This window comes from Phoenix dactylifera, unplaced genomic scaffold (genome assembly GCF_009389715.1).
Source record: "Phoenix dactylifera cultivar Barhee BC4 unplaced genomic scaffold, palm_55x_up_171113_PBpolish2nd_filt_p 000860F, whole genome shotgun sequence".
Taxonomy (NCBI): Eukaryota; Viridiplantae; Streptophyta; class Magnoliopsida; order Arecales; family Arecaceae; genus Phoenix; species Phoenix dactylifera.
This window is the reverse complement of record NW_024068223.1, coordinates 13,162-40,033: the sequence shown is the minus strand read 5'-3', so window position 1 is coordinate 40,033 and position 26,872 is coordinate 13,162. Positions and strand designations below refer to the sequence as shown.

Genomic DNA, 26,872 nt, shown 5'->3' with positions numbered 1-26,872 from the left:
TAGGAATCCAGATAAGTTGTTATAAAGAACAAATCAAATTCATAAGTATACATGATTCGAATTATGAAAAAGACTCATCATATTAACTCCATGCAATCCAAGAACTACTAAGAATGACATGAAATCTGGATTGGGCATGGTATCGGTGCTATATCAACCGTTATAATAGCCATCATTATGGTTTTTTGACCACCCTTCATTACGTTAGCAGGATGAATAATGTAGAAAAATATAAAAATCATTACTTTTCCATTATTTCTCATTATTTTTCATTATAACGGATTACTATGACATAAATAATGGATGTTATTTTTTCTTGTACCTTCTTTTAAATAAACTACTGGTGCAAAATTCAAATTGTTTTGCCTGAGATTTTTTTCTCTAAAAGCATTGTGCTGTCAAAAAATTAAACTTATTTAACAAAATGTGATAAAGAATACTGCCATTATTTTTTCGCTATTATCTATTATTTTTCATTATAATACTGTTAAATTTTAGCGAATAACTTATTATTGTAAAATTCGAAATATATTTTTTGGGATAAATAACATCTATTATAATTATTGTAACAGTCAATAATGGGGTGGGGGACTATTAATTATAATTATTATAACAGCCAATAATGAGGTTGGGGGCTATCATCATAGGATCATGTGTTATTTAAAACTTTGGGATTAGGGCAAAAGGTTTGGTAGAAAATCATGGGAAGGTCATGATAAACTTTAGAAAATAAAACACGAATCTGGGGTTGTTGATTTTTACAATCAACCTGCTTGGGGTTGTTGCAGCATTGAGATGGAATTAACTTTAGGTAAGATGTTAGGTAAAAATTTGTAGGAAAGAAATGTGGATGCACTTTAGGGCTTGAGTAGAATATCGAATTCTGAGTTGGACATTGCAAATAATGGAAAGATAACGAGTAACTTCTAGTTTCGGACCTTAGGTACAATCAACATTAGAAATGAGTTTTTAAGACTAAACAACATTATATAGCAATTCAAGTTAATATGTCTTTTTTTTTTTTTTTCCTTCGGTCAGTCGCTCATTCAAATTTAGTTACTTGTAGAAGTTCTGCACCGATTTTAAAATCTATCTAGTACATAGCCGATATGAGACTAAATATAGGTCCACATGGGTCACTAAAAGCTAAAGCAAATTAGGAACTCTGTGTAAATTAGGAACTTTCTTAATGCTCTCCAGATGTAACTTATATTATTTTTCTCACATGTCTTTCTTTTGGTATGTTATCTTGCATATCTTTCCAAAGCCAAGAAATTGATAAACTTTTCAAGTAATTGATAATTGATAAATATCAATTAACAACATTTATGGATTTATAGTTGAAAAAAGAAACTTACAAAGTATAAACACCAATCCAACCGAGCAGCTAGTATAAACTTACCATAAAGTGCAGGCAGCATCTAATGGACCACAAGCCAATCTAGCCAAATGCAGTAGAATAAGCTAATGATGTGGCAATTTGCCAAGACTAAGGCCCACTGAAAGATGATTCATGGTAACTTCTTGGTGGAGATTGAGAGGGCTGACAACCATGACGGATCCAAAAGCTGATATTTGGGTCCCTCAGTGGGTTATGTGCATCATCTTGCTGTAGGGCCAAGTTTGGTTAATATTAAATCCGGGCAGCCATCCATGTGAAGCCATAAATGATGGAGAATAGTAGCAGCTAATTTGTTCTGCAAGTATAACATAACATACAAGGAATGGGGAGAGATCATCACATCAATAAGATTTCTAAGCATGACAACATAAGGTGGATTTTGGCAGCAAGTTCTGATGGCTTTTCTTCCTCTTTTGTTGCTTGTCAAACCAACGGCTATAAATAGCATCAGACTTTGCCATGTCCTTGGTAGTAAGCTACAATCCACTTTTAATTAACTTTATAAAAGTAATGCACCAAAAAAAGTTGTAAAAAATTATTTTTTTTCCCGTGATCTTACTAAGTTTATTTCATTCAGAATAGGGGTTGTATCTCCCATGAAAAAGAAAAATTCACTTTCTATCTTACGAATCTACCGCTGGATCACCTATTGCATAGATTTCAAAATGACTAGTAGAAAATTCATGTGAAAGAAGATACTTCTCTTTTTTTCATTCAGGATGATGCCTTGAATATTATGCCTCCAAGCTAAAATATATATTTTAATCTTAACTAAATGATATAATAGCAAACACAAGCATTAGAACACATGTATACGTTAAGTACAAAATAATATGTTCTCGTAAGAGTCATGATAAACAGAGCATAATGATCTAATAATGTTCGAAATGGATCCGTGAAAAAAATATATAACGTGATCCATCGCTACAAAATTGGAAACAAAATGGCTTTTTTTGATAAAAGTTCATTTAAATTATATTTTAACAGGAAAAATTTTCTAAAATAACATGGAAGCATGAGTAAACAAATCACTTAATGGGACAAAAGGATCAATAAAACAAATGCTGATCATTCACAGGCATAATAGTTATTTAACAAAATGATACTTAAACAATGTCCATTATTTGAATTTGTCACCATTTTTATATAACTGCACAAATAGGAGTCAAAACTATTATAATGGCTATTATTTTAAACCATGAAAACGAAAGGTTGAAATCATGTAACTTCTTGTTAACATTATCTCTGAAAACGAAAGAAATTTTTTTTTTTTCAGGTAAGCAGTCATTTTCCTAAGAATAATAAAATAAATGACCCCAAGGGGGCATGATGTTGGCAGCATGTGTAAAGTTTGAAAAAAATGAGGCCGTTAGACTTCGCCTTCCCACCTCGGTTTTCTCCAATCCATTTTATCTAGACCAAAACACCCTCAAGAAGCAATGCAATGACTGAGCCCTCCTATCCAGGACACAGAAGCCTTTTATTTTTTTTTTACTGAAAACCGATAATTCATGTACTTCTAGTACAAATACATCCAATAAAGTTAAAAAATAATAAGTTCTGGAGCGCCCTAATCAACTTCCCTTCTTTTACCCACAGAGTGACTGACCACATACGAAGCCACCTAGTCTGCGATCCTGTTTGCTTCTCTAAAAACATACTTAGGTTGAAAGGCTGCACCATTACTCATCATCGCCTAAATATCCCAAAGTCCTTTTTTTTTTCATGTCAAATATAGCAATGGACCAATATAGCTGTGGATAACAAGCATTAGAAATATACTTGTTTTTCTTTTATTTTTTCGTCTGCATGCAAGCAAGATGCTCTTAGGATTCCACCCCAAGCATGAATCATAAGAAGTTGGGGTCCATAATACAGTAAGGCAAACAGAGCCCTCTTCTTTCCCAAAGGTAGTGAGGGTTGGTACCACGGCATCCTCTTAACCTTCTACATGGGTAATCTTCAGTGACGTGTCCGGTTGCAATTTGCAACGCAGGGATAGAGACTTAAGTTGGTGGGAACATGAGACACAGGGTACGAAGGGTTCAGGGATGCCTAAAAGGAGAGCTACCAGTCCATCATGGTTTCAATTCCACAAGGAATATATGATGGTTGATTGAAGCCAATGGATTTGAACATACCTAATTTTTCGACATTAGCCAAGATCTCGACTTAGTGATTCCGATTTGCATTGATATGAAGCAATCACAAATTATTTACAAATAAAATATCAAGTCCCAAGTTTCATTTTTTTTTACTTTTTTTTTAAAACTTTGTTATCCTCACTTTCATGGTTTGATTTGATGTCTTGGTTGTTATATATCAATCAGAATATTAGGATATCATAATCATTTTAATTAGTCCCAATACCAATCACCCACCAAGGTCCAAGTAACAGAGCTTTGAGGAACGGACATATGAGCACTGAATTAGGTGAGCTTTGATGAAGCAATCCCATGGGCATTGTTTGGATAAGGAGGCCATGGATTGAGACAACAGTGCAAGACACAGGAGAAGGGTGACCCACTAGCTGGACGGTCCTGATCATCCTGTATCTCCCCAATCTCTGATGCAGAGGACCAGCATCCGATCTAGTCCTTCTAAAAAGGCTCTCAAAAAGGAGCAATGCATTAAAGCCAAGACCACGCTGGCCTGTGTGCGCGCATTTGTCAACCCAACGAGGATCCATCGCTACAACCATCCACAAAACCTCTCACAACCGCAAGCTCTTTTCTTCTTTTCTTTTCTTTTCTTTTCTTCTTTTCTTTCCTTTACTGTAAGTCTTACGCAACTCACCGGCTGACAGTTTCTATCATCCCACCCCTCCCTCTCCCTCACCATCAAGTTGTCGTCTTTTAATGAGATCTACAAGTGGAATGCGTATAGTTTATTCCACAGAAGCTTCTTAATTTCTCAACTTTGTATTAGTTTATACCATCCCTACGCTCCAACAAAAGCAAGACTGCTGCAGGAAGAGAGTAGAGTTCTCAGATCTGCTTCCCCTTCCAATACTCTCTCTTTTTCCCTGCCACAAGGCTCCGTCTCTCTCTCTCTCTCTCTCTCTCTCTCTCTCTCTTGTTGTTTTCTCCAGGTGGAGTGAGGAGGACAGAGGAGGATACAGAGCCGGTTTCGGAGCTTCTCTTTGTCGCAATGCTGGGTGGTGTGAGGAAGTGGACGAGGTTATTTTCCTGCATTGCGACGCCGGAGGCCGACCGGAGAGCTGCCGGGTTGGCTGAAAGAATGAGGAGTTGAGGAATTGGTCGAAGATGTTTAAGGCGGCGAGGTGGCGGAGCGAGAAGAACAAGGTCAAAGCGGTGTTCAAATTCCAGTTCCTGGCGACCCAGGTAACGCGAATCATCAATATTTAGTGCCAGAATTGCACGCTTTTAAATGCAAAATGATTCAAGGATGTCTTGGGTTTTTTTTGTGTTGTCGAGTGGTTTAGATACCTCGGGCCGGATGGGAGATGGTGATGATAGCCTTGGTTCCTGTGGATGTCGGAAGACCGACCGTGAGATCGGAGAAGGTTGCGGTGATCGAGGGAACCTGTCGGTGGGCAAATCCAATCTATGAAACCGTGAAATTAGTCCATGATCCGAAAACAGGAAGGGTCAATGAGAAGGTTTACCACTTCCTCGTCTCGACGACGGTACGAGAGATCCTTTTCGATTTCTATACACAGTTCTTTGCGACGTCGCTGACTTGTTATGGCCTTGCAGGGATCGACCAAAGCTCAGGTCATTGGAGAAGTCGCCATTGATCTGGCGGATTATGCCGAGGTGTTTAAGCCTACCTCTGTTTCTCTCCCTCTCAAGGCATCGGACACAGGAGCGGTACTGCATGTGAGCATTCCCCAATTTTTTGAATTCATTGCATTCATTTCTCATTTGTTTTCTCGTACCAAAAACCTCCGAGATATCACAAGATTCCCACCAGATCATCATCCCCTCATATAAAGAACTGATCAATATTTATTGCATGCCAATATGTCTTAAATCTCATCACATTTTTCCCAACCCTCGCAAACAAGAAAAAAAAAGGGGGAAATTATTCAGACGCTTCATGTGACCTGAGAGCCATGAGGATTTGGTTGTTAAGTATGCAGTTTCTGATGCTTGATTGTAACTCAAATGACAGGTTACGCTGCAGAGATTGCAGGGGAATGGTGAGGGAAGGTAATGGTCTGACTGCTCTGAAAGACTGAAACTATTGTATCAGTGATTTACTTTTCCTGTTTTAAGGTATATTTGCTAATTAGTTGATCATTTTTCGAATGGGTCAGAGAAACTAGCGAAAATGGAGATACAACAGTCAGACAGCAACGCAGAACGTTGCAGAGCCAGTTGAGCAAGTGCGATGACGATGAAGTCACCAAGGCTGTCGATGACACGAATGGAATCAACTCTGTGGAAGTAAGGCTAAATCTTTTTAAGGATATGGATCTAAGGTTTTCTGTTTTCCCCTCCACTAGTCTTGTTTCTAGCAGCAAATTATTAAAGAAGTAAAGCTTGCTGATGCTTAATGCTTTAATAGAAGAATTATGGTTTGTAGTGCATAGGATGCATTGTGAATGAAGAAGGAAAATGAAAATATGAATTTCCCATTGGCAACTTTCTATGGCGAAAATTTAATTTTGGAACCAGCGTTTGTAATGATCCATATTCTGCTCTGAATTAGATCTTTACCATTTTCCGTGCGTATACTTTGTATGTAAAATCAGAGATTCTGTTACTTTAGTCTTGAAACAGAACATATGATGGTGAAGTGAATTTGGATTGTTACATTTGAAAACGTAATATACTGTCCCCGTTTCCCATTGCATTCAATAAAAAAATAATAATAATATTTGAACTTCCTTGAGTCAAAATGATTCAAGAAGCTGATTGCAAATACAGAATATGTGTTCAGGTCGAGAGAATGCTTAGATGAAAAAAATGAAATATAATTCATTCAGTTTTTATCATCCTTTTACGAACAGTGCTCAGTGACTGATTCTGAACTTTGGTTTTAAATTTTTCCAGGACACCTCCCTAATCAACAGTCAATCACGAGTGAAATTCTCATCCAGCAGAAACTTGGCGCTTCATGATGATTCTAATGGCAACCTCAGCAAATCTCACAGCTTTGATGCTATATCAGCATCAGGCTCAGATACTGGTTCGGTATATACACCAAAAGAAAATGGACTCAAGCATAACAACATCCATCAGGATTCACCTGGTTTGCTGTCACTTCTCAGCAACAGTGATGCTCAAAAGCTGATGACCAGCTCAGGTGACTGGTCTGGGACGTCAGCTCCAGATGGAAGCACGGATGGGTCGACAAACAGTTCAGGAGAGGCTGGGATGAGAGAAAGATTGGACTCAGATGAAACCCTTGAGAAACTAAGAAGTGATATTGTTTCTTTGACGAGAAAGGTAGAAGTGTCAGAGCTGGAACTGCAGACTCTCAGAAAGCAAGTTGTTAAGGAAAGCAAGAGAGGGCAAGATCTTTCAAGAGAAATAAGTGGCCTAAAAGAGGAAAGAGATGCACTCAAGAGGGAATGCGAAGAACTCAAGTTCCCACAGAAAAGAACAAATGATGATAAAAATTTTACAAGCACGTTGCAGCCTGATGGGGAAGATCCATGTTCCCTGCTTGAAGAAATTAAACAAGAGCTGAATCATGAGAAAAATCTGAATGCAAATCTCCGCTTGCAACTTCAGAAGACACAAGAAGCTAACTCTGAGCTGTTACTTGCTGTCAGAGATCTTGATGAACTGTTGGAACAGAAAAATAGGGAAATCTCCTCCAGTAAATGCAACAAAGTGGATATCAGGGAGGAAATCAATGAGCATTTCCAAGAACTGGAATATGGAAAAAGACGCTTGCGTCTGCAGAATTCTGAACATAGACAAGAGCTACTCAAAACAGCTTCTGGGCATGATGGTGAAGAGCAATATGCTGCATTGGATGTATTAGTAAAGGAGGGTGATGATATGAAACTGGCATTTTCACTGGAAAAGAAGATCATAGACCTCAACAGCGAAGTAGAATTGTACAAGAAAGATCGTGAAGACCTAGAAATGCAAATGGAACAGCTCGCTCTGGACTATGAGATTTTGAAACAGGAAAACCATGACATAGCTTCAAAGCTGGAGCAGAGCCAGCTACGAGAACAACTCAGGATGCAGTATGAATGTTCCGCACACCTAGCCACAATCAATGACCTTGAAGCCCATGTTGAAAGTTTGGAGAAAGAATTTCAGAGTCAGGCTGAAGCATTTGAAGCAGATATAGCAAGTCTAACACAAGCCAAAGTAGAACAAGAGAAGAAAGCCATAAAAGCAGAGGAGGCATTGAGGAAGACAAGATGGAACAACGCTAGCACAGCTGAACGGCTCCAAGAGGAATTTAAAAGGCTATCTGAACAAATGACATCTACATTTCATGCAAACGAGAATTTAGTCATGAAAACACTAAAAGAAGCTAGTGAATTGCGTCTGCAAAAAAGCCAAGTGGAAGAACTATTAGAGAAAACTAATGAAGAGCTTGCATCAGTAAAAGGCCAGTATCATGTTAAAACCCAACAGCTACTAAACCTGATAGATTTCAAATCAAAGGAAACTGATAGGCTACTCCTGGAACTTAAAGATAAACGTGAGGAGCTTGAGAATCAAAAGAAGTCTGATGCAGCAAGGATAAAAGCTTCCTCAGAGGAACTATTGTTACTCAGAGCTGAGATTGAAAAGCTTAAAAGAGAGAAAAATCTTCTTGTTGAACAGATAGAACAGAAAGAAAAACTGGTAGCTGAGATGGAATTATTGAAGACATCAACTAAAGTAAATGAGAAGTTGTTGCACGATAAAGATTTGGAGCGAGATCTGCTAGCAAGAGAAATCACGTCATTCAAGGAGGTACTGAATAAACAATTGGCAGAGCTGAATGAACTTAGGCATATAAAGGATGGAAAAGACAAAATGATCAGAATGCTGAATGCAGAGATAGAAACCCACAAAGTGCAGATCGGTGACTTGAAAGTTTCCTTGTCTGAGGATCTGTTAGAAAAAGAGAACCTGAGGAAACAAGTTTCTGACTTATGCAGTGACCTTCAGAAGAAGGAAGACATGATCACAAGTATGGAGAGAAAACCTGAGGACAGCAATGTGGCAACAAATGCAAATGTAATGAATATTGCTTAATGATCTGGTCTAGCACCACGTGGTGCTAAAGTAGTTGCTAGCAATATTAGCTTCCTATGCAAGCACAAAAGGATAGACCAAAGCATGCACAACATAGCCACACACAACACGCACATACCAAAAAATGCATAAACATATATGTATAAATACATTCACAAACACACTTATATGTTCTACCTTCCCTTTTACTTAAGCTCAGCATAATTTTAAAACTAGCCAATCAAGCTAGGAACTTGCATAGTGCACGATAAGAATTCTTGCTCCAAAAAAATTCAGAGTGCATGGAACCCTCTCAATGTCCAGTGGTTTTTTCCCTCTCACAATAATTTTTGGTAGGCATGCAGATGTAGATGTTATTCTTTCCATATGTTTTGAAATTATACAAAAATCAAAATACTGTCTAATTTCAACAAAGAAAGCATATCTACAGCATCATAATAAAACTCATTTGATAATATATTGCTGACTGGATTCAAACTAGCAATCTTTAATTTAGTAGTTTAAAGTTCCTAATGCATACTTCACTGGTGTCAGGGCAATCTCTCTAACAAACAAGCTGGAGATACACCTGAAGATGGGAAGGTCATACTAACAAATATTGAAAGATTCGACATGGCCCAAGTACAGGTATCCTGCTTTAGTATAATTTATACAACAATGTAAGTCATGGAATGGATAACTGTGCTTCGACTCTATACATACTAATTATGAGTTGATTGCAAAATGCAGAAGGGAAAGCATTCCCTTAAGAACTTGAAGTTTGTTAGCACCAATGATGTCAAAAAGAATGAGGATTACGATTGGTGCCGCAGGATGGGAGATAAAGCATGCATACGTGATATAAATGGTGCCAGCAAAGAACTAGTCTTAAGGTAAACATTTGTGAACTACTTACCTTCTGGATTTTTCCCTTATTAACATGAGAATTTGGTCAATATTTATCGGCATTTTACAAAAAAAGGACCTTGAATAAGAAACACATGTTCTTCTTGCAAATGTGAAACATTTCTGCAGCAATAATGGAGCTAATTCAGAGAAAGAAGAGGGAAGCATTGTACCCTGTACCTGGAATCAGCATAATATGGCTGAAACATTAAGTGAAATGGAAGTACTGAAGAAACAAAATGAATCAATGGAAGCTGAGCTAAAAGACATGCAAGAAAGATATTCAGAGATAAGCCTGAAGTTCGCAGAAGTAGAAGGTGAAAGGCAACAGCTTGTGAAAACAATTCGGACTCTTAAAAATGCTTTGAAGAACTAGTGTTGATTTAGCTTATTTGAGATTGAGTTTTCTGTATAGGCAAGCAACTGGATGCACCAGATGGCAGATCCAGTTCTTGCATGGCCACTAGGGCATGCCAGGAGATATATAGCGTGTACATCCATATATATTATTTTTTTTCCATTTGGATGCTATAGGCTTCCTCTGTTGAAAAAATGTACAACTTTCAGTTAAATTTGATTGAGTGGCATACAAAGTCTTATACTGATGTTCGAGTGCTTTAAAAAAAAATGTACCATTTTAAATTCCTTTATCAAGCTTTCACTTCAAGTATGACCCAGGACATCAACATTTGACAAAATTTAGTTGCAGAAAATATCTACATTTAATAATGAGCCAAAATACTTCATCGTCATTTATTTTCCTTTTAGGTCCTTAAACTTTGGCTTTTAGTTGGCTGCATTTTAGTGTTACGAGGTGCAATCTTCAGCAGAGAACTTCACACGTCACATGATCAACCAATTACAAGTCACTTATACATAGGAGTTCAAGTGATGTTTAAATGACTGAAACTAGTGATATCTATCAAAAGTAAACGAACTGCATCACATTGTTATACAACAGGCAATCAACCTTCCTGTCGGTATCTTTTCCTCGGATTACCACCTGTAACAGGGCTATTTCTGTTTCTCCAGACCAGCTTGCTTTGTTTTTCATTTCCATTTCTCATGAAAGACAGATTCTGCAGCATTTTTATCAAATAACATTATTCACACCACATAAATTATTAACCAATAATGTAAAAATCAGCTATAGTGTTTCACCAATATATACCTGTCTTGCTCTCTTGTCAATAGGGGTCCATGTTGGATTTATGAGGGATGACTTCTTTTCCTCATTATTTGAATTCAGCTGTACCTTAATATCCTTCCTCCACTTCGGCTTGACAGTTTGCTTAGTTTGGGTACTTCCTTGGTACCTGTAACTGTCAAAGATGGAGGGGCTTTGACTTCTTGAAGGTGTATCTTTATTCTTCAAACTCTGAGTACAATTGAGACATGTATTGCATGGCAAGGTTTGCTGATGGCCTCTGCTCTTCTTCTTGACCCTATGAAGAAGTTCAATTGTCCATCCAGGGACCTGTTGCGGCCTGGTTGATTGATTTGGACTTGGGTATGGAATCTCACCGTAAAGTGGTGGCAATCTTTCTTGAGTTGATAAACCAAGAATATTTCTTGTGCAGTCCTGCATAAAATCCTCTTTCAAATAGTCTTGCTGTTTGAAATGTATGTCATTTTTTATGGACTTCATGGCTGTATTTTCAAAGATTTTGTCATCCAAAGTTATATTTTGATCCTTTAAAGAAGTCCATTTATTTTTGTCATGGTTGATCCCTGCAGAGGTTGGGAAGGTACACTGACTGTTTGTGTTAAACGCTTCTCTGCTAGTAGGAAGGGAACTTCTGATTGCTGGTTCACTTCTTGATTCTGATCTCCTTAAGAAGCTTGAGGATTTTGACTTGCAAGGAAACATTTCATCCAAAGTGTAACTATGATCCATGACCTCATCACTAAAATCTTGATTGAGATACTCACGTCCAACTTTGTCATTCCCATCGTGATTACTTATTGTTGAGGTGTTCACTGCCTGCCTTTTACTTAAACTGTGGCCCTCAGTCTTTCTCAATTTATTCTGGATATTAGAAAATTTTCTCAAGTGATATGCCTGGAAAGCTTGAGGCAGCTGCATCTCATTAATTGTTTCATTTAGTGGCACATCAGAGAAGAAATCATTGATAGGCATGGAAAAGGTTCGAGAGGCATTCCTCTTCCTTTTCCTTGGTGACTGCAATAAGCCACTATTGATATCTGAATCTGCAGAGGAACATTCTGTCATTACAGATTTAGATTCTCCCATCTCCCCATATCTGCAGAGAGTATTGAACAGAGAAATGCTTTCATCCGATACATGATATTTCCCAATAGCCCGAATTCTGTGCTCATGCGACCACTCCAGAACCTCCACAAGCGTACCACCAGATGAAAGTATCGCATGAGCTGAGAATGGATTTATAGAAGGAAACCTTGTAAGAAATGATTCACCAAGGGTTTCTGACTCAGGCATTGCTGGATAAAGACCTCTACCTAACTTAGTTACATTCCTAATGCAGTTCAGAATAAGCTCATCAGTTGATTCAGGCATATATGAGCAAAATAACTGTAAATTCATATCCAGGCTAGCAGCTGCTGCATAAAGTGTATCAGACGACTCCATTATGGCCGCAAGGAAGTCGCTTCCTCCCTCAAAAATCTGGTAGGCATAAATGTGCAAAAGAAAATCATGGACACAATTGTATGTCATTTTGTAACGAAATATAACTTGATGACAGCAGAAGAACTAGATATATCTGGAGGATCATATAGTAAAAACAAGGCTGGGGAGTTTGAACAAGTACAAAGAAAATCGAAGCTGCAGAATAAGCTAAAATGTCTCAGCTGGAACAACTCATCCATTAACTGTAACTTTTGCAGCTGTGAAGTAAAGTTCCCATCCATTAACTGTAACTTTTTGATTTGTGGTTCTTTCCTATAAATATGGTATGCTACAGCTTTCTTCTGTGAGCACTTTTTCTTTGATTTTTAGTGCTTTCTCATTGGGCATCAGTGAGATTGTTCCACAAAACTTTGTCAACCTGGAAAGCTATTTATCACCTTTCCGAGGTCTGAAGGACCAACATAACAAGTGTCTGGAACATTATACTCATAATGAAAAAGGCGAGTTATGAACTCCTTTAAAATTACAGGTCATATGCTAAATATTAAGCTTCACAAAAAAGGCAGAAAATGCATTTACCAGTATGCAGCCACTGAAAGCGAAACTGAGCGACATCAGAATGTTGGTAGCAATGTTCTCCACGAATATTGGAGCAGATGATGTTTCTAATGTCAGGGATACGCTGTCCCCAAAAATTCCAGCCTCATACCATACCAGGCAAACTGCAGCACTGAAGATTAGGTCCAGAGGTAGATCTATTTCTCGCTCCACAACTTGCACTCCCCCTTTCTCCATTGCTAAAATTTTTTGATATGAAGACCTTCGAGACATGAGCATTTTTTTTTTACAACTTTGGGTATTAACAACGATGACTACATCAGGGAAGGAATGCATGACCGACTCTATATTCTTTGATCTCATTGGGAACAGAATGTTAACAGACTCAACGTCATGAGAGTCATCTACTTGATTTGCAGATGCAGAAGAAACACAACTCTTCTCCTCTGTTGGCACAAAATTTAGGATTTCTACCATGTGCTGGCTGTTCAGGACCGTCTGCAGATTTGGCATGAATTCTGAGACTGCTTCCTAAACCAAAATCCAGGGATTGAACTGTAAGAATATGAATGGATGCTGAGCTCTCTTGAAATATCCAAGTGCTAGAACCACAAGTGTGATCAATGAGAAAGAAAAGTCATTTAAAATGCAATAGTAAATTTCTGGACCAGAATAAAATGGAAAAGAAAGACAAGTATTTTGAAATTCACCATATTACTCCTAAGTTGGATGTAAGAGATCACTTTGGTGCTTTCCAACAAAGAGAAATTTCTGTCACTGAAGTGATGATATCCATCTCCCTAGATTAAATTTCTTCATACGGGGTTCAAAAATATAAGGTCACATCATTTTTTTCAAGCCAGCAACGACCCACCATTACACTTCAGTTTCTACTAATATGATGGATAAAATCAGAAGATGTATGAAACCAAGCATAAAACGAATTATGATTCATTCATATTAGAATTGGTTTTACCAAGATGTTAATGCCACAATTTCAAGCAGTAAGAGGAAGTTCTGAAGAAGTTCGCTGCCTTCCAATAGACATGGATGGAGAAGCGACAGGTAAAAGCCACACAAAGTACATGAGACACAGCTTGTTGTTGATGAGTAGTATAATGCTTTATCCAACTCTAAATGAAGATTGATGAGGTTTTGTCAGTTTAACAGGAGATTTATAGTCATAACAAGATCAAAAGCAAGGGTAGCCCCAGCAGTTTGTCATTTGGCTCTCAGACAAAATTTCTTCAGAAGAAAGATGGCTCATTGTTTTTCGCTAGTACAATTTTCTACTCAATATTAGATGAAGATTGATGCATCTTGTTAATTTACTAGGATATTTATAACCTTAACAAGATAAACACAAGGATTGCCCCAGCACTATGTCATTTGGCTATCATTTACAATTTCTTCATGGGGAAAAAGAAGATAAAGGTGAAAAGTCACTCCGTAACTAATATATCATATGAAACTCAAAAGTCTCAGACTAGACAATATGTCAACAATAATATTATATTATTTGTTCTGGATGAACTCCAAAGTGAGGAAGCAACTATATAAGAAACTCTCAGAGTATCAATTATTTCATGATATGAATAGACAAGCCACAAGTTAGACAAACATAAGGGAAGAGGATTACCATTGTAGACTTGGGATGCTGGGATACAAAGCCTTCACAAAGCAAAGCAGGAAGATTATGATGTTCCAATTTAACATGGAAGAAGTGAAGTCGAGGCAAACCATCTAAATTTAGACATATAGAGGATAATCTTGATGATCCATATGAACCTCCATATTCCAAGATGATGCTGAATTTGTTAAAAGGAAATGAAGGCAAAACATTCCTTGTGAATACAAGAAAAGAAAACATGTTATAAAAAATCTAATATACCCAAGAAACATAAAACATTCAACAATATGGGCTTTCTGTCATGTATCAACAACCACAGCAAAATGAACCTAGAATGGACATCTTATCACATAAATTCATGAGTATTGAAAACACAAGTATCAAAGGATATGCAGAAATATCTCAATAATGTAATGGTAACATCATATACCTTCCTAGAGCACACCATTCAACAAGGTAGCACCAGTATATTGGGAGATGTATCCTTGAAAGTATAAATAAATACATTCTGAAAATTGACTTCATGCATCAGAAGACTTCCATTATAAATCATTGGTTCCACAAAATGGAGCAGTAAAATTAAGGGAGGAAACCTACACGAAACTTAACTTAGAAATAAATAAGAAAATTACACCCCTTACTGAAATTAAGAGAGGAAACTAGTACGGTACACCCCTTACCAAAATAGCTCTATCGTACCGTACCAGGAGGAAACTAGTACGAAACTTAACTTCAAGTCAGTACAAGCTCCGTACTGCGTCATACCAAGATGTACCACCCCGTACCGAGAGTACCGAGGTATGTACGAAACCGTATCGAGGCATACCGAGGTATGTACCGAGACATACTGAAATGAAAATTGAGAAAAATAGTTAGAGAGCTATTCGATATAGGGATGTACCATACCGTACTGTACCGAACTGATAACACAGCGATATAGTACCTGGTACCGATATTGCGGACCTTGCCTCTAAGAGCTAGTGCTTAAAGTCTATTTGGCTGCATCAACAACCCTTGTTCCCCACTTCCCCATCCCAGTCCATTCAAGGAAAATAAATAGATGTTTATAAATAAAGAACAAGGTTATGAGACCCATGAATTTGAATCTATGTGCTAACTAAATAGGTGGGTGATATTCGTTTAATCAAAGCACTGCTATTGCTTTATCCTTCTCAAGTACTTCAATAGTTAAGAGACAAAAACAATCACTTAAATGTTTTGATACTAGATTTTTCCAACTATATTCCTGAAATTATTTATAAGACTTGATATTTTATCGTTGAGCATGAACGCCGTCAGTGCTTCGCATTGATGTTTGTCACTTGTAGTCCTAAAGCCAATGTTTGAATGCTGAAACAGAGTCATAGGAAATGAAGATTGGGAAACTATATAACATATATGAAGGAAAAGCAAGCTTTAACTAGAACAGTCAGTGTCCTTTATGTGCAGCTCCTGAATCTGTTAAAGCAAAGTTAGTTTTCAACATAGTCAAATCAAGTCACCCAAGGACTAATACATAATTCTACATGACTTGGGAGAGATTATGGAAATGTTGCTGATACATTTGTTAAGGTGAAAGAAATAGGTTCACGGCACAAATCTTTATTCAGAAATTCTGAAAGTAAAGAAAGACCATGATAAAATCAGGAAAAAAAAAAGATACAGAAACACTTGACTATAATTATATTTTTTTAAATGTTCAAGAAAACCAGAATATAGCATAAGTTTGATATTTGATCAGCAGCAATTGCAACATGAAAACGTCCTCTATTTCTAGCCTTCAGGACTTACTCGTGGCATATCAATAGGCATTTTGAATGCAGCAGACCTTCCAATACAGAATTTGTAAATTCAATATTTTCCAGAGAACCAAATTGTTTTGCAGATGAATTGGCATGCCTTACTTCATGAGATTTTATCCTCATGGAAGTTAATTTCCGAGTCAAAGGCAACCAAAAAACTCTCTCGGCTACAATCAGTATCTTTTTGTCATTGTGAATATTTGACCTAAGAACACTCTCAATATGAGACAGCGATGGATGGGATTCAATTAACTGCTTCTCAGCTTTCCAGTGCACATCTTCAATTAAGGACTTGAGGCATCTTAATTTTTCTGCCATATAGTCAATGCTTCTTGTCAAATTGCATAGATATAGATGAGCAGTATGGACACCAAAAATGCACAAGTAATATGCCAACTGCTTAAGAGCATAAATTCCAACAAGTGCCATGGCATCTTCATCCTTACTGCCTAAGTTGAACTGGCTTGCAAATTTTTCATTAATCAGCCCCAGCAGCTTTTGCTTTGGAAGGCTTAAAACTTCAAAACAATTAGCCATTTTGAACAATATTTTCTCTCTTAAATAAGCATTTTCTTCAAAGATGGCTAAAAAACTATGGTGAATATGATCAATAAGGCCTAAAATAAGATCTGAAAGGCTAATTTGATGGATTTCAATATCCCACTTCTGGAACTTTTCTTCAGGGATGATACATGGAATGGATTGCTCTTTCAAAGAAGCAACAGGTTGTGTGACTTTGCTACAAGTTCTCTTCATGGTTCCATCCTCACAATTCATCCTAGGAGTGCCTCTTCTCACATCCAAGAAGAAGTTGAGATCACTGGATTGTGACGTTGACTCAAATAATGAAGAAATCCTTTCGGAATTCATGTTTGGCTTAGTTCCTTTGTTTTCTGAACTGCTAGTTTCATAATTTCCATCGTTAAGCATCTGAGTAAGTTCAGATTTAGCATGCAGATTGCTAGCTAGCATGAAACCTGTATGGAGCTCAGTTGGTACTTCATTGCAATATAATGTAGTTACCCTTTCCTGAAAATCATCGAAGAAACCAATGTCAATAGCTACCACTTCCTGAGATTCGTTTTGCAAATCACATTGTATCCCTTCACAACTAATCTCCTCTAGAATGCTCATAAAAGTAGAGCAAATTTCACGATTGCATGTTCCTTCCAGCAACAGATGCCAATCTAAGTAAATTCCATCACATGCAGATAGAGAATGTGGTTTGAGAGCACTTAGTATATCTCCAACAATTATAGTCAGTGATTTAATTGCTTTATCATCAGAAAGAATGGGTGTAGGCAATGATCTGAACACATCATCTGCCAGAGCCAACTCAGAACTAACAACAGATTCATATAAGTTTTCTGCAAGATCCATTTCATCTTTGAACATCTGCTCAGACACATCCAGTTTCTTGGCTATTTCTGAGTTGATAAACATTTGGAAGACATCACCCAAAAGAAAATCAAAAATCTGGCCTTCCTGTAAATGGAAAGAGCTTGATGAATAAGAACAAGCTCCATCAGGGGCAATTTGATAGATTGTTGAACTACTTTCAAGGAGCATATTATCTGCAAAATTTATATAGTCCATTTCTAACACAGAATTGAGGGAGATAGGTTCGTGTCCAGGACAATCTTGTGATGGAGCATCCCCCGAAAAATGCTCCAAAAGATCTATATTAGCAGATCCCAAAAACTCTTTTGCATTAACCACGAGCCCATCATCTTGTGGCCCATGCCAGGGTTTGATAATAGGAAGTAAAGAATCAAGTGCTTCTATAGTGGAAATACTGTCATCAAGCTCCCAACCATTCTCACAGACCTCAAATTGGGGCAATCTGATACACTGATTCAATGTCCTGTCCGGGGAGGAGCTAATATGTTTCACAGAAAAAGTGTCCTGGTCATCATTGAGTTTGGAAGAAATATCTTCCACCGAAAAAAGTGACTTTGCGACCCTAATGGGATGTGTGATTGTTACTCCGACTTCAATGTCAATAATATCCTACGATCACATGAAACAGAGTCATGACACGAAGAAAATCACAGCATTATCTTAAAAATGTTGAACATAGAAGCCTCAGTAAATCAAATGTTATTCAGCGCAGATCTGACAATAATTTTAGAAGTCATGTAGCATATTTTCCTCCATCTCACCGAAACTATTGATAGTTGCCATCATTCAAGTTTCTGGCAAATGATTGAACCTGCCTCTCAGGACCATGATGCAGTTATCTGTTTATTGTTGCATTTCATTTGCATCATCTTGTATTTTTAATATACAAATTGCAATCATAGTCAGGTCACACCCACTGCCACCTTGGCCTTAAAGATCAGGCAGCTTACATTAGCTTTCCCCCTCATGGGTTTTTCTTCCCTTTTCTTTTCAAAAAGGAGGAAGAGACTAAGCTCTACTATCTTCATTAAGATTACGAAGCAAAACACACATTGCCCTCAATATGCTGAGGATCAAGATACACCAGCTAACTTCTCACTGCACTCTTAAGGGTATTCCACAGAAGTGAAAAACAAGTTGACGACCGATTAGGCATTATCAGTACTCAGCTTAAAAACAACCGTATAGTATTAAGGAAGATCTGCTAAGCAGTGAACTCGTTGCATAGGAAGATTCGGATGTTTCTCTTCAGCCATAAGATCCACATCAAAGTTAATGCAAAGGAGTCCCACACTCAGCTATAACTATAAGCCCCCAGGTTTCTATGTTTCCTCAGCTCCAGCCCCTCCCATTGTAAAGTTAGCTTCAATATCATATTTGTTTTCATAAGAATTAACAGCTCAAATGATTATTCAACTAAAATTTAAGGAAACAAAACTATAAAACCAGAACCATAATAAAATGATTTGCGAAACAAATGCTAGTTTTTCCAAAAACTACTTGAATCTGATATTCTCCTTCAAACCACGCTTTAATTTTTCTCCAAAAATGGAAAAGAAAAGCTAGCAGATGTAATTTCTGCAGTTGATTACCTTTATGCTATGGAAGCAACCATAGACTAGTTTTCTTCAACTTTGCAGGAAAATAGTAACTAAACTACAGGTGCACACATTTGCAGGTTAATTTTTGAAAATAATATTCATTTGAAAGTTTCCTTTCCCAATGTTCTGTTCTTATCAGTTCAACTTGTCCTATTTTGCCCAATTGACCTGCAGTTCTCCACCACAGCTCAAAAATTTAAATAGTTCAATTCTTTCCATTGTGTCAGTTATTGCCTAGTTAAAATACTGCTTAGCAAATAAATATCAAGACCGTCACTCGCTCAAAAATTGATTATAAAGCATTAAAAAGCAGAAGGAAACAAAAGGAAGAACATAAAATTTCGTATTTATTTTCACATAAAGTTAATGGCATACCAGAGGAATTTTAATATTCGGAATTTCAAAGCAGAACCCAGCCTCCTCTGCTTCACAGGAGCTCATAGTCTCTCTCTGCAAAAAGACCCCAAAACATCTTCAGCAGCAACAACAACAACAACTACAACTTTTATCATAACAGCAACACAATAAATAATTTTTTTTTTTATAAAAAAAGGAAAGATGCATGCAGGAGGGACACACAAATAAGTAATATAAATAAAATATGTCGTTTTACCAGGGGGAGCTCCACTTCCACTATTTCAAACCGTAATTCTTTCTGTAATTTGCTCCTCTGGCTCTATACAACAAAAAATGAAGAGTTTTCCTTAGATAGTAAAAGGAAAAAGAAGAAGAAATCATCACTTTCCACTCAATAAGATCGAAATACGCCACCTACCTCTGGAGTTTTATTGACAGAATCTGAACACTTCTCTACTCTCTTCTCTTCATGAATAAAATCCGCTACTTCCTGCTAGAAAATCCAAAGTAGAAACAACCAAAACCACCTCCAATAGAGCAAATCAAAGAAAATAAAATAAAATAAAGTGTTTACATCTAATACATCAACAGCATCTGCTCCAGCGCTGAAGCATTCCCAACTCTCCCGGTTCTTTTCCTCCCAGAATCCATCATCTCTTCTCTGTGACAAACAAAAAAATTCAAACCAGAATCAAGCCTTCAACACTAAATCCAAAATCTAAAACGCGAAGAAATGGCCGATTCACCTCAGATACGCCGATCTCGGCCGATCCCGACCGAAATCGCTGCAGCTCTCTCTTCCGAGAGCGGGAATCGACGGAAATCCCCTCTCCAGCATAAAGAAACCGAGGGATAACGTCGGAGAGGAACTGAGAGAGGGCATTCTCGATGGGAAATCCATCGATTTCGGAAGGAAAGCGGAGATCGAGATCGAAGAAAGGGATCTCGACGCCGAGAGGAGGATCAAAAGGGGAGAGATGAGGCGGCGGAAGGGGGAGGAACTGGAAGTCTCTTAGTGTTTCGATCGGGGATTGGGAGGCGAAGTAGTCGGCGGCGAGGAAGCGAGTCCTCATGGTTAGTTTTGGTCTCCGTTTTTGGAATGGAAATGGCGCCTCGAGTCGGTTTATATACGTGTTTCGACGAGAAGCTGATGCTATCGTGCGCTTCTGTTTCAATTGGCGCGGGTTAGCTGGAACGGTCAGTCCCACGGCACTGGCGGGATTCCTTCTGGGCCGCACGAACTTTTACGAGCCTCCGACCGCCATCCATCCGGATTCAAATACTCAAACGGTTTGGGTTGGACCAGCTCTGACCCGGGTCTGCGGTTTGGGTTGGATCTATACATATTACTAAAAAAAAAAAAATCATGAATACCCTCTTAAATAGTAAATTTTATATAATACTCATTCAAAATTAATATTTACATATATAACCTCATAAAATACTTATTTTATTATTCTATTCTTTTTTATTCTTATTTTTGCATATGTACCCACGTCATCTAATGCCATTAAAAAAATTAATGATTTCAAATTAAAATGACTAAAATATTCTTAATGAGTAGATGCTCAAAAAAAATATTTATAAGACGATCGTGATTGGAGATAAAAAAGTAATTTCAAAATTTTAATTTATTTTAATTAAAATAAATAAAGTTTTTATTAACGGTGTTAGAAGAACAATTATATTAGGGGTATTTGTGCAAAAACAGTGTTTTAAGAGGGTATTCACGTAAATTTAAATTTTTAAAAAAATATTCATGAAAAAAAATGCTATATTATTTGTAAGTAGTTTTGAGCCTTAGCAGGTGTATGTTTCATACATAAATATCATATCAAGGTAGGTTTGGATCAAAGATTTAGGTAAATTAACTTGCGTTGCACTAAAATTAGATGTAGGATGTGCAGTACGAGGGAATCCAAAATTAAGTTGTGACTTAAAACATTTCTTACCAGCTGCAATGGAGTGAGAGAATTACCTTCAAACAACCTCTGGTTTCTTGCTGTCCATAAAGACTAAATGATATAAGGCATTAGAGATCTAGTTCCCCTCTCTACCATAAATTGATAAATGCCGGCAATGAGTCAAGAAAAAAAACCCTGAAGGCATCCAGCTGATAGCTGCCAACTGGGCAAAGATCACAGAATCTGAATTCTAATCCCACCCTGTAAGAGGGACTGTTTACAAGGAGTTCTGTTCCACACCAACTTTCAGTAGAAAGTTTTTAACTCTTATTCGCCCGTTTAATTTTTAGATATTCAAAAAGAAAATAGATAAACCTAAATAAGTGATAAAGGTAAGATGACTTGGTTTGAATGAGAAACCGCCCTACTCAAACTTGAAAATAACCTCGTAATATTGGCGCTGCACGCTGAAAGACATTGATCTATCTTTTAAAAAAAGACTGACTCACATCAGAATGCAAAGCTTATATAGTTGTATATTAAAGATATAGAGATCCTTCAAATTACTTATGAGATTATTAAACTTGTTGAATAATTTAATAGGTCTACTACTATTTTTTGTAAAAGTTTTTTATTACTTTGTTTTATATTTTTCTTTCTTACAAAATTTTTATAAATAATTTTTATAAACTCTTTTTTTTTTGATAAAAATCGGATGGCTTTGTCTCCCTCTCCATCAAAAAAAAGAATTAGTAGCCGCCCAACAAAGTTGATCAGTCCCACTGTGATCATATCATGGCATTTGGGGATTGATGTAGCATCATTAGCTGTGAAATGAGAATGGCACGGTGAAGCATGTTTCTAACACCTATAATTTTGATATAACTTATAGGTTTAAAATCCAATTAATTACATTTTTACTAAAGCAAAATGATCAAATAAGTGGACCATTAAATGCATGTTAATGGTTAAAGAGTTACAAATATCAATAATATTTTCAGCAAGGTGGCAATTTTAAATTGGCAAATTTGGTCATCGCACTCCACTCGGTTTTTTTTTTTTTTGCTAAGACAGTCGATGAATCATACTCGACGAGTATGGATGCATCCAATAAAATCAAAAAATATAATATCTCAGAGTGCCAGAGATAACTCCCCATCACCAGTCCACAGGATACTACTACCGGAATGATGGGATACATAAGCAGCCATCCAACCCGCAGCCTCATTAGCTTCACGGAAAATATGCTTAGCTTAAAAGGCTCCTCCATCTTAGACTATTGTCCAGATATCTCGGAGTAAAGAGTGTATACAATTATTACCTCCTGTGCCTTTTAAATATAACTGATGACAGCGGTCGAGTATCCTCCGTGGACGGTCGAACCGGGTCCAAGTTTGAACGCGTGCAAAAGTATCGCGGCGGTTGCCAGAAAGCGTAGTCACCTTCGAGGCTAAGCCTCGCTGCATCGCGGAACTCCCAGTACGTGCCACGTCTCTTTAAACTCTGCAAGCTCGGCCTCCACGTGTGGCCAAAGGTGTCAAGAGATCACCGAAAGTTATCCCCTCCCTCCTTATTATAACTCCCATCTCCTCCTCCCCCCCTTTCTCTACTCCTCTCCGACCTCTCTCTCTCCCTCACTCACTCCCACACACACATATTTTTCTCTCGAATTATTGTTCTCTTGCAATGGATTATGAGGAAGTAGCCCGTCGTCAGGAGCAAACTTACCAACCAGACCCATCCGGAACTCGTCTCATTCCCGGTAAGCTCAAGCCTCTGTTATGGAATCATGTATGTGGTTGTATAATGTTAATAAGTCTTTCTTATTATTTTCTGTAGTTGAAGTAGGAGAGGAGCACCACCACGACAAGAAGCCAGTGTTGAAGAAGGTGAAGGACAAGGTGAAGAAGATTAAGGACACTTTAAACATAAAGAAGCATGGCCATGGTGATGAGCATGACCGCGACGACGATCATGACACCAGTGATGAAGAAAAAGAAGAAGGTTACGAAGAGAATGATGAAGAGAATGTACAGGATCCTGAGGTCATCCATGGCGCTCCCAGTACGTTTGTCTTCCTTACTCGTATACAGAGAAAATTCGAGTAATTAATTAAGAATCGTGCATGTGTGAGCTCTTATCTATGGTGGATGCAGTACTGTATGACACTCCGGCGGCTCAAGAGTTTATTGGTGGCGAAGAGAGCAAAGAGGCACCACAGGAGGCCAATTTGGGAAGCATAAACCCAACGTTTCAAGAGGACCCTGCTGCTCCAAAGACTGAAACACTCGGCGCGAGCGACCACGACCGTGCAACCCAACCCCCACCAACCAGAGGTAATTGTTGAGGGAGAAAACTCTTAGAGTTCTTTCATGATTTCTTCCTCAAAGAACATTTATATGATTTATTACAAGATACTGCTGCTTCTTGTTGTATGTCGTGTGATGATGTGTTCGATAGGTGGCGAGGAGATAGAGACGTCGCCGGTAATCCAGTCCTTCGAAGCCATGAACATCTCCGACCAGCCCCACGTCCAGAAAGAAGAAGAGGTTAAAGAAACCACTCCTCCGACCGGGACCCACGACCAGTTCTCTCCGGCGGCGGCGCCCACCCCAGAAGAAGACAAGCTCCAAGGCACTGAAGAACCCAAGGGGCCGAGCTACACCGAGAAGCTCTCCACCACCGCAGCCGCGGCCAAGTCCGCCGCCGTGTCCGCGGCGGCGGGGTCCACCGAGTACGGCAAGAAGATCGCGTCGACCGTCTACGAGAAGGTGGCGGAGGCCGGGACGGCTGTGAAGGGAAAGGTGCAGCAGAAGCCAAGCGGGACCACGGGGACGGAGGGCGGGGATCCGACGGCGGCGCAGGACAAAGGCATGGGGGTGTCGGTGAGGGAGTACCTGGCGGAGAAGCTGAGGCCGGGGGAGGAGGACAAGGCGCTGAGCGAGGTGATATCGGGGGTGTTTCACAAGAGGGAGGAGGAGGCGGAGGGGGGACCGGAGGTGACAGGATCCGGCGCGAGGGGCGGGGGTGCGGGTGTGGTGGAGAAGATTCGCGGAGCGGTTACGTCTTTGGTCGGGGGTGGCGGGGGTTCTCGTGCTTCGCCGGTGAGCGAGAGCACTCAAACAAAAGGTAAGTCAGCTTTCTGCTAACCTAGGTTAGGCTATGTTATGTTGTGTTACTGATCTTGTTTCGGTCTGTGTCGTATTTTGGCAGGGGAAGGGGAGCAGAAAGAAACTCATAAGGACGCAGGAGGTCAAACGCAGGAAGAGCAGGATCTCAAATAAGAAGACCCTTTGTAGAGTTGTTGCATGTCACATTATTTAGAGTGTGGCAGAATATTGGAGTGGCTTATGATAATAATTCTTGTCTGTTAATTTAGTAGGCATTGTATATGTTCTATGCTTGTGTGTGCTTGTAAATATGACTAAGGAAACGGAAATGGGTCATATGTTGCAGAAAGAAGAAGAAAATAGAGAGATAATAATTGTAATTAGATGGGTTTATATTAATATTGTCTGCTCATCCTTTCGATTTTTTTTTATTTTCTGATGAAGAGGGAGGCAAAGTTACCAGGCTAGAGGCCCCTTTTTCTCCCTTTCCTTGTTTCTCGGTAGGGCAGGTTCAAACCTCCTCTCTCTGGCTAAGAAAAGGAGAAAGGGCGATGAAGAAAAAAAAAAAAAGAGAGAGAAAAAATCAGAGAAGAAAAAAAAAAAGAAAAAAAATAAAATAATAATAATAATTAAATAAATGTATATATAAATAAAGAAAAAAAAAATTGAGAGAGAGGTCTCATTTTGGGTGCAAGCATTCTCTCTCTACCTGATTTGGAGATCCTAGTCTGACTCAATCAAGACTAAAGGCTTGCTCAAGTCCATTTAAGATTGTTTAGAGATTTTTAATTTAGATTTAGATTTTAAATAGTGAGTAGCAAGTAATCTATTTTTTTTTTAAATAGTTTTGATAGGTATAGCTGATTTGCCCAACTGAACCTAATGATTCTTGGACGAATAGTTATAAGTGATCCTGACACAAATCTTATGAATTTTAAATTATTAATTAATTTTAGGTATAAAATTATGAATTATATTTGACATGATTGATAGTTCAGGCTTGGATTGTGCATTGCCAAGAAATTGTGCCTCCATTCCTTTCTCTCTCTCAAAAACTGAGTTCTCATATCTGAGTTCTGAAAAATTACTACGTATACTAAATCAGTTTTGAATCTTTTGATAGGCTTCAACTATAAGTTTGTTGAAAGAAAAAGAAGGAAATGCCCGCTCCAATGGTGCTTAACTGACCAAGCTAAACCGAGTTGGGAGCTGCTCGGTCATCACTTTTTATATGAAAGGGATAATTGAAATCAAGCAGGACTTCACATTATATAAGCTTCTCTTCGAGATGATTTGAGCTTCTACTTATTTTGCAAAACTAAAATGTTCAAGCTCACCTATAGTAAAAGCTAAGCTTTAAAAAAAAAGTCTAAGCTTCTCTTTTTTTTCTTACTAGCTGAACTAAGCTCAAACAAGCTTGTTCTCAATGAGCCTGAGATGTTCATGATTAGGTTAGTTTCTTTGCAGCCTATCCATTCTAAGATAAATACCTCTAGTCCAAATATTGGAAATGCACCTCCCAAAGTCTCAAAACAAGAGTCTCCAAATAGAGTACAGGTGCGACCATTGAGGTAGCAAGAAATCAATTCTAGATCAATTAATTCCGGTTTTACCTTTTATTTTGCATCTAATCATAATTCCACCATAAAAATAATGGAAAGTAGGCAAAATACTTCATGCGTTGTTTACGTGATAAATTAAGTTCATGCAGTGCTTGTAGAAATGAAATAAAACATCAATATCTAAAATTCAAAAGATAGATTATTTTACCACTAGATTGGTTCATGAGTATGAAAATATAGATAAAACTTTGACTCTTTTGAGCCCAAAACTTACTCTAGCTAAATAGTAACTCACCATTCGTCTAAAAAATTAATTAATGTATGAAAATTCATGACGACCTTCAATACTCTCCCTAATTACGAATTGCATGTTAATAAAACCAATCTTGCTATATAAAGTTTCAAACCGATCGACTGCAAATCCTTTGATGAAAATAATCATCAACTCATCCTTTGAGAGAACTGGAATCAAATCGACTTAATAAAGTGATGATGAACCTTGATGTACTTCTAGCCAAAAAAAAAAAAAAAACCTTGATGTACTTTGTCCTTGCATGGAATGCTGGATTCCTCGATAATTGGATAGCACTGTTACAATCACAATAAATAGGAAAATATAGTCAGTACCTTGATCTAAATCACTAAGCAACCTTGTGAACCAAATCAACTCCTAAACTGCCATCATAGTAGCAAGGTACTCTACCTCTATAGAATGTAAGCATCACAATAAACGCTTTACCTCCTAAAAGCATACACTAATTGCAGATGTAGGTAATTAAGTTATTTTATTTCACACTAAAGCTTCAATTAGTGCTCTGTGGACCACCATTACAAGAGAGACTCTGAGATCAAGCATGAAGACGTATCA

At 38.0% G+C, this 26,872-nt stretch overlaps 3 protein-coding genes across 3 annotated transcripts; 2 read left to right on the top strand and 1 right to left on the bottom strand.

Moving 5' to 3' along the window:
* The first annotated feature begins 4,096 nt into the window (after positions 1-4,096).
* On the top strand, positions 4,097-10,072 carry LOC103710551 (myosin-J heavy chain). Its single transcript, XM_008796320.4, has 9 exons — positions 4,097-4,746; positions 4,848-5,051; positions 5,122-5,244; positions 5,540-5,577; positions 5,685-5,814; positions 6,424-8,565; positions 9,118-9,210; positions 9,313-9,455; positions 9,598-10,072. Exons 1-9 carry the CDS (start codon positions 4,669-4,671, stop codon positions 9,842-9,844), a joined length of 3,198 nt encoding a protein of 1,065 aa, XP_008794542.1. The 5' UTR covers positions 4,097-4,668; the 3' UTR covers positions 9,845-10,072.
* A 246-nt stretch (positions 10,073-10,318) lies between these two features.
* Positions 10,319-20,501, bottom strand: LOC103710567 (protein SHORTAGE IN CHIASMATA 1 homolog). The gene is made up of 10 exons (XM_039120698.1): positions 20,175-20,501; positions 20,003-20,089; positions 19,847-19,918; positions 19,685-19,747; positions 19,447-19,521; positions 16,059-18,079; positions 14,277-14,481; positions 12,659-13,168; positions 10,640-12,115; positions 10,319-10,547 (listed from the first exon to the last, which is right to left on the bottom strand). The coding sequence occupies exons 1-10, from the start codon at positions 20,499-20,501 to the stop codon at positions 10,434-10,436; spliced, it is 4,950 nt and encodes a 1,649-aa protein (XP_038976626.1). The 3' UTR covers positions 10,319-10,433.
* A 2,453-nt stretch (positions 20,502-22,954) lies between these two features.
* Positions 22,955-24,787, top strand: LOC103710550 (low-temperature-induced 65 kDa protein-like). Its single transcript, XM_008796318.2, has 5 exons — positions 22,955-23,094; positions 23,172-23,396; positions 23,489-23,668; positions 23,793-24,461; positions 24,546-24,787. Exons 1-5 carry the CDS (start codon positions 23,019-23,021, stop codon positions 24,614-24,616), a joined length of 1,221 nt encoding a protein of 406 aa, XP_008794540.2. The 5' UTR covers positions 22,955-23,018; the 3' UTR covers positions 24,617-24,787.
* The last annotated feature ends 2,085 nt before the right edge of the window (positions 24,788-26,872 follow it).

What these genes read in the sequence shown, in the direction of transcription:
- LOC103710551 (XM_008796320.4), top strand. Translation starts at nt 4,669, where the DNA reads ATGTTTAAGGCGGCGAGGTGGCGGAGCGAGAAGAACAAGGTCAAAGCG. An exon ending in TCCAGTTCCTGGCGACCCAG is followed by an intron (nt 4,747 to 4,847) that starts GTAACGCGAATC and finishes CGAGTGGTTTAG; the next exon opens with ATACCTCGGGCCGGATGGGA. An exon ending in TCGACATGGCCCAAGTACAG is followed by an intron (nt 9,211 to 9,312) that starts GTATCCTGCTTT and finishes TGCAAAATGCAG; the next exon opens with AAGGGAAAGCATTCCCTTAA.
- LOC103710567 (XM_039120698.1), bottom strand. Translation starts at nt 20,501, where the DNA reads ATGAGGACTCGCTTCCTCGCCGCCGACTACTTCGCCTCCCAATCCCCG. An exon ending in TGCCTATTGATATGCCACGA is followed by an intron (nt 14,482 to 16,058) that starts GTAAGTCCTGAA and finishes TGTATTCACAAG; the next exon opens with GAATGTTTTGCCTTCATTTC. An exon ending in AGCATCCCAAGTCTACAATG is followed by an intron (nt 13,169 to 14,276) that starts GTAATCCTCTTC and finishes ATTTTGGTTTAG; the next exon opens with GAAGCAGTCTCAGAATTCAT.
- LOC103710550 (XM_008796318.2), top strand. Translation starts at nt 23,019, where the DNA reads ATGGATTATGAGGAAGTAGCCCGTCGTCAGGAGCAAACTTACCAACCA. An exon ending in CGGAACTCGTCTCATTCCCG is followed by an intron (nt 23,095 to 23,171) that starts GTAAGCTCAAGC and finishes TATTTTCTGTAG; the next exon opens with TTGAAGTAGGAGAGGAGCAC. An exon ending in CGAGAGCACTCAAACAAAAG is followed by an intron (nt 24,462 to 24,545) that starts GTAAGTCAGCTT and finishes GTATTTTGGCAG; the next exon opens with GGGAAGGGGAGCAGAAAGAA.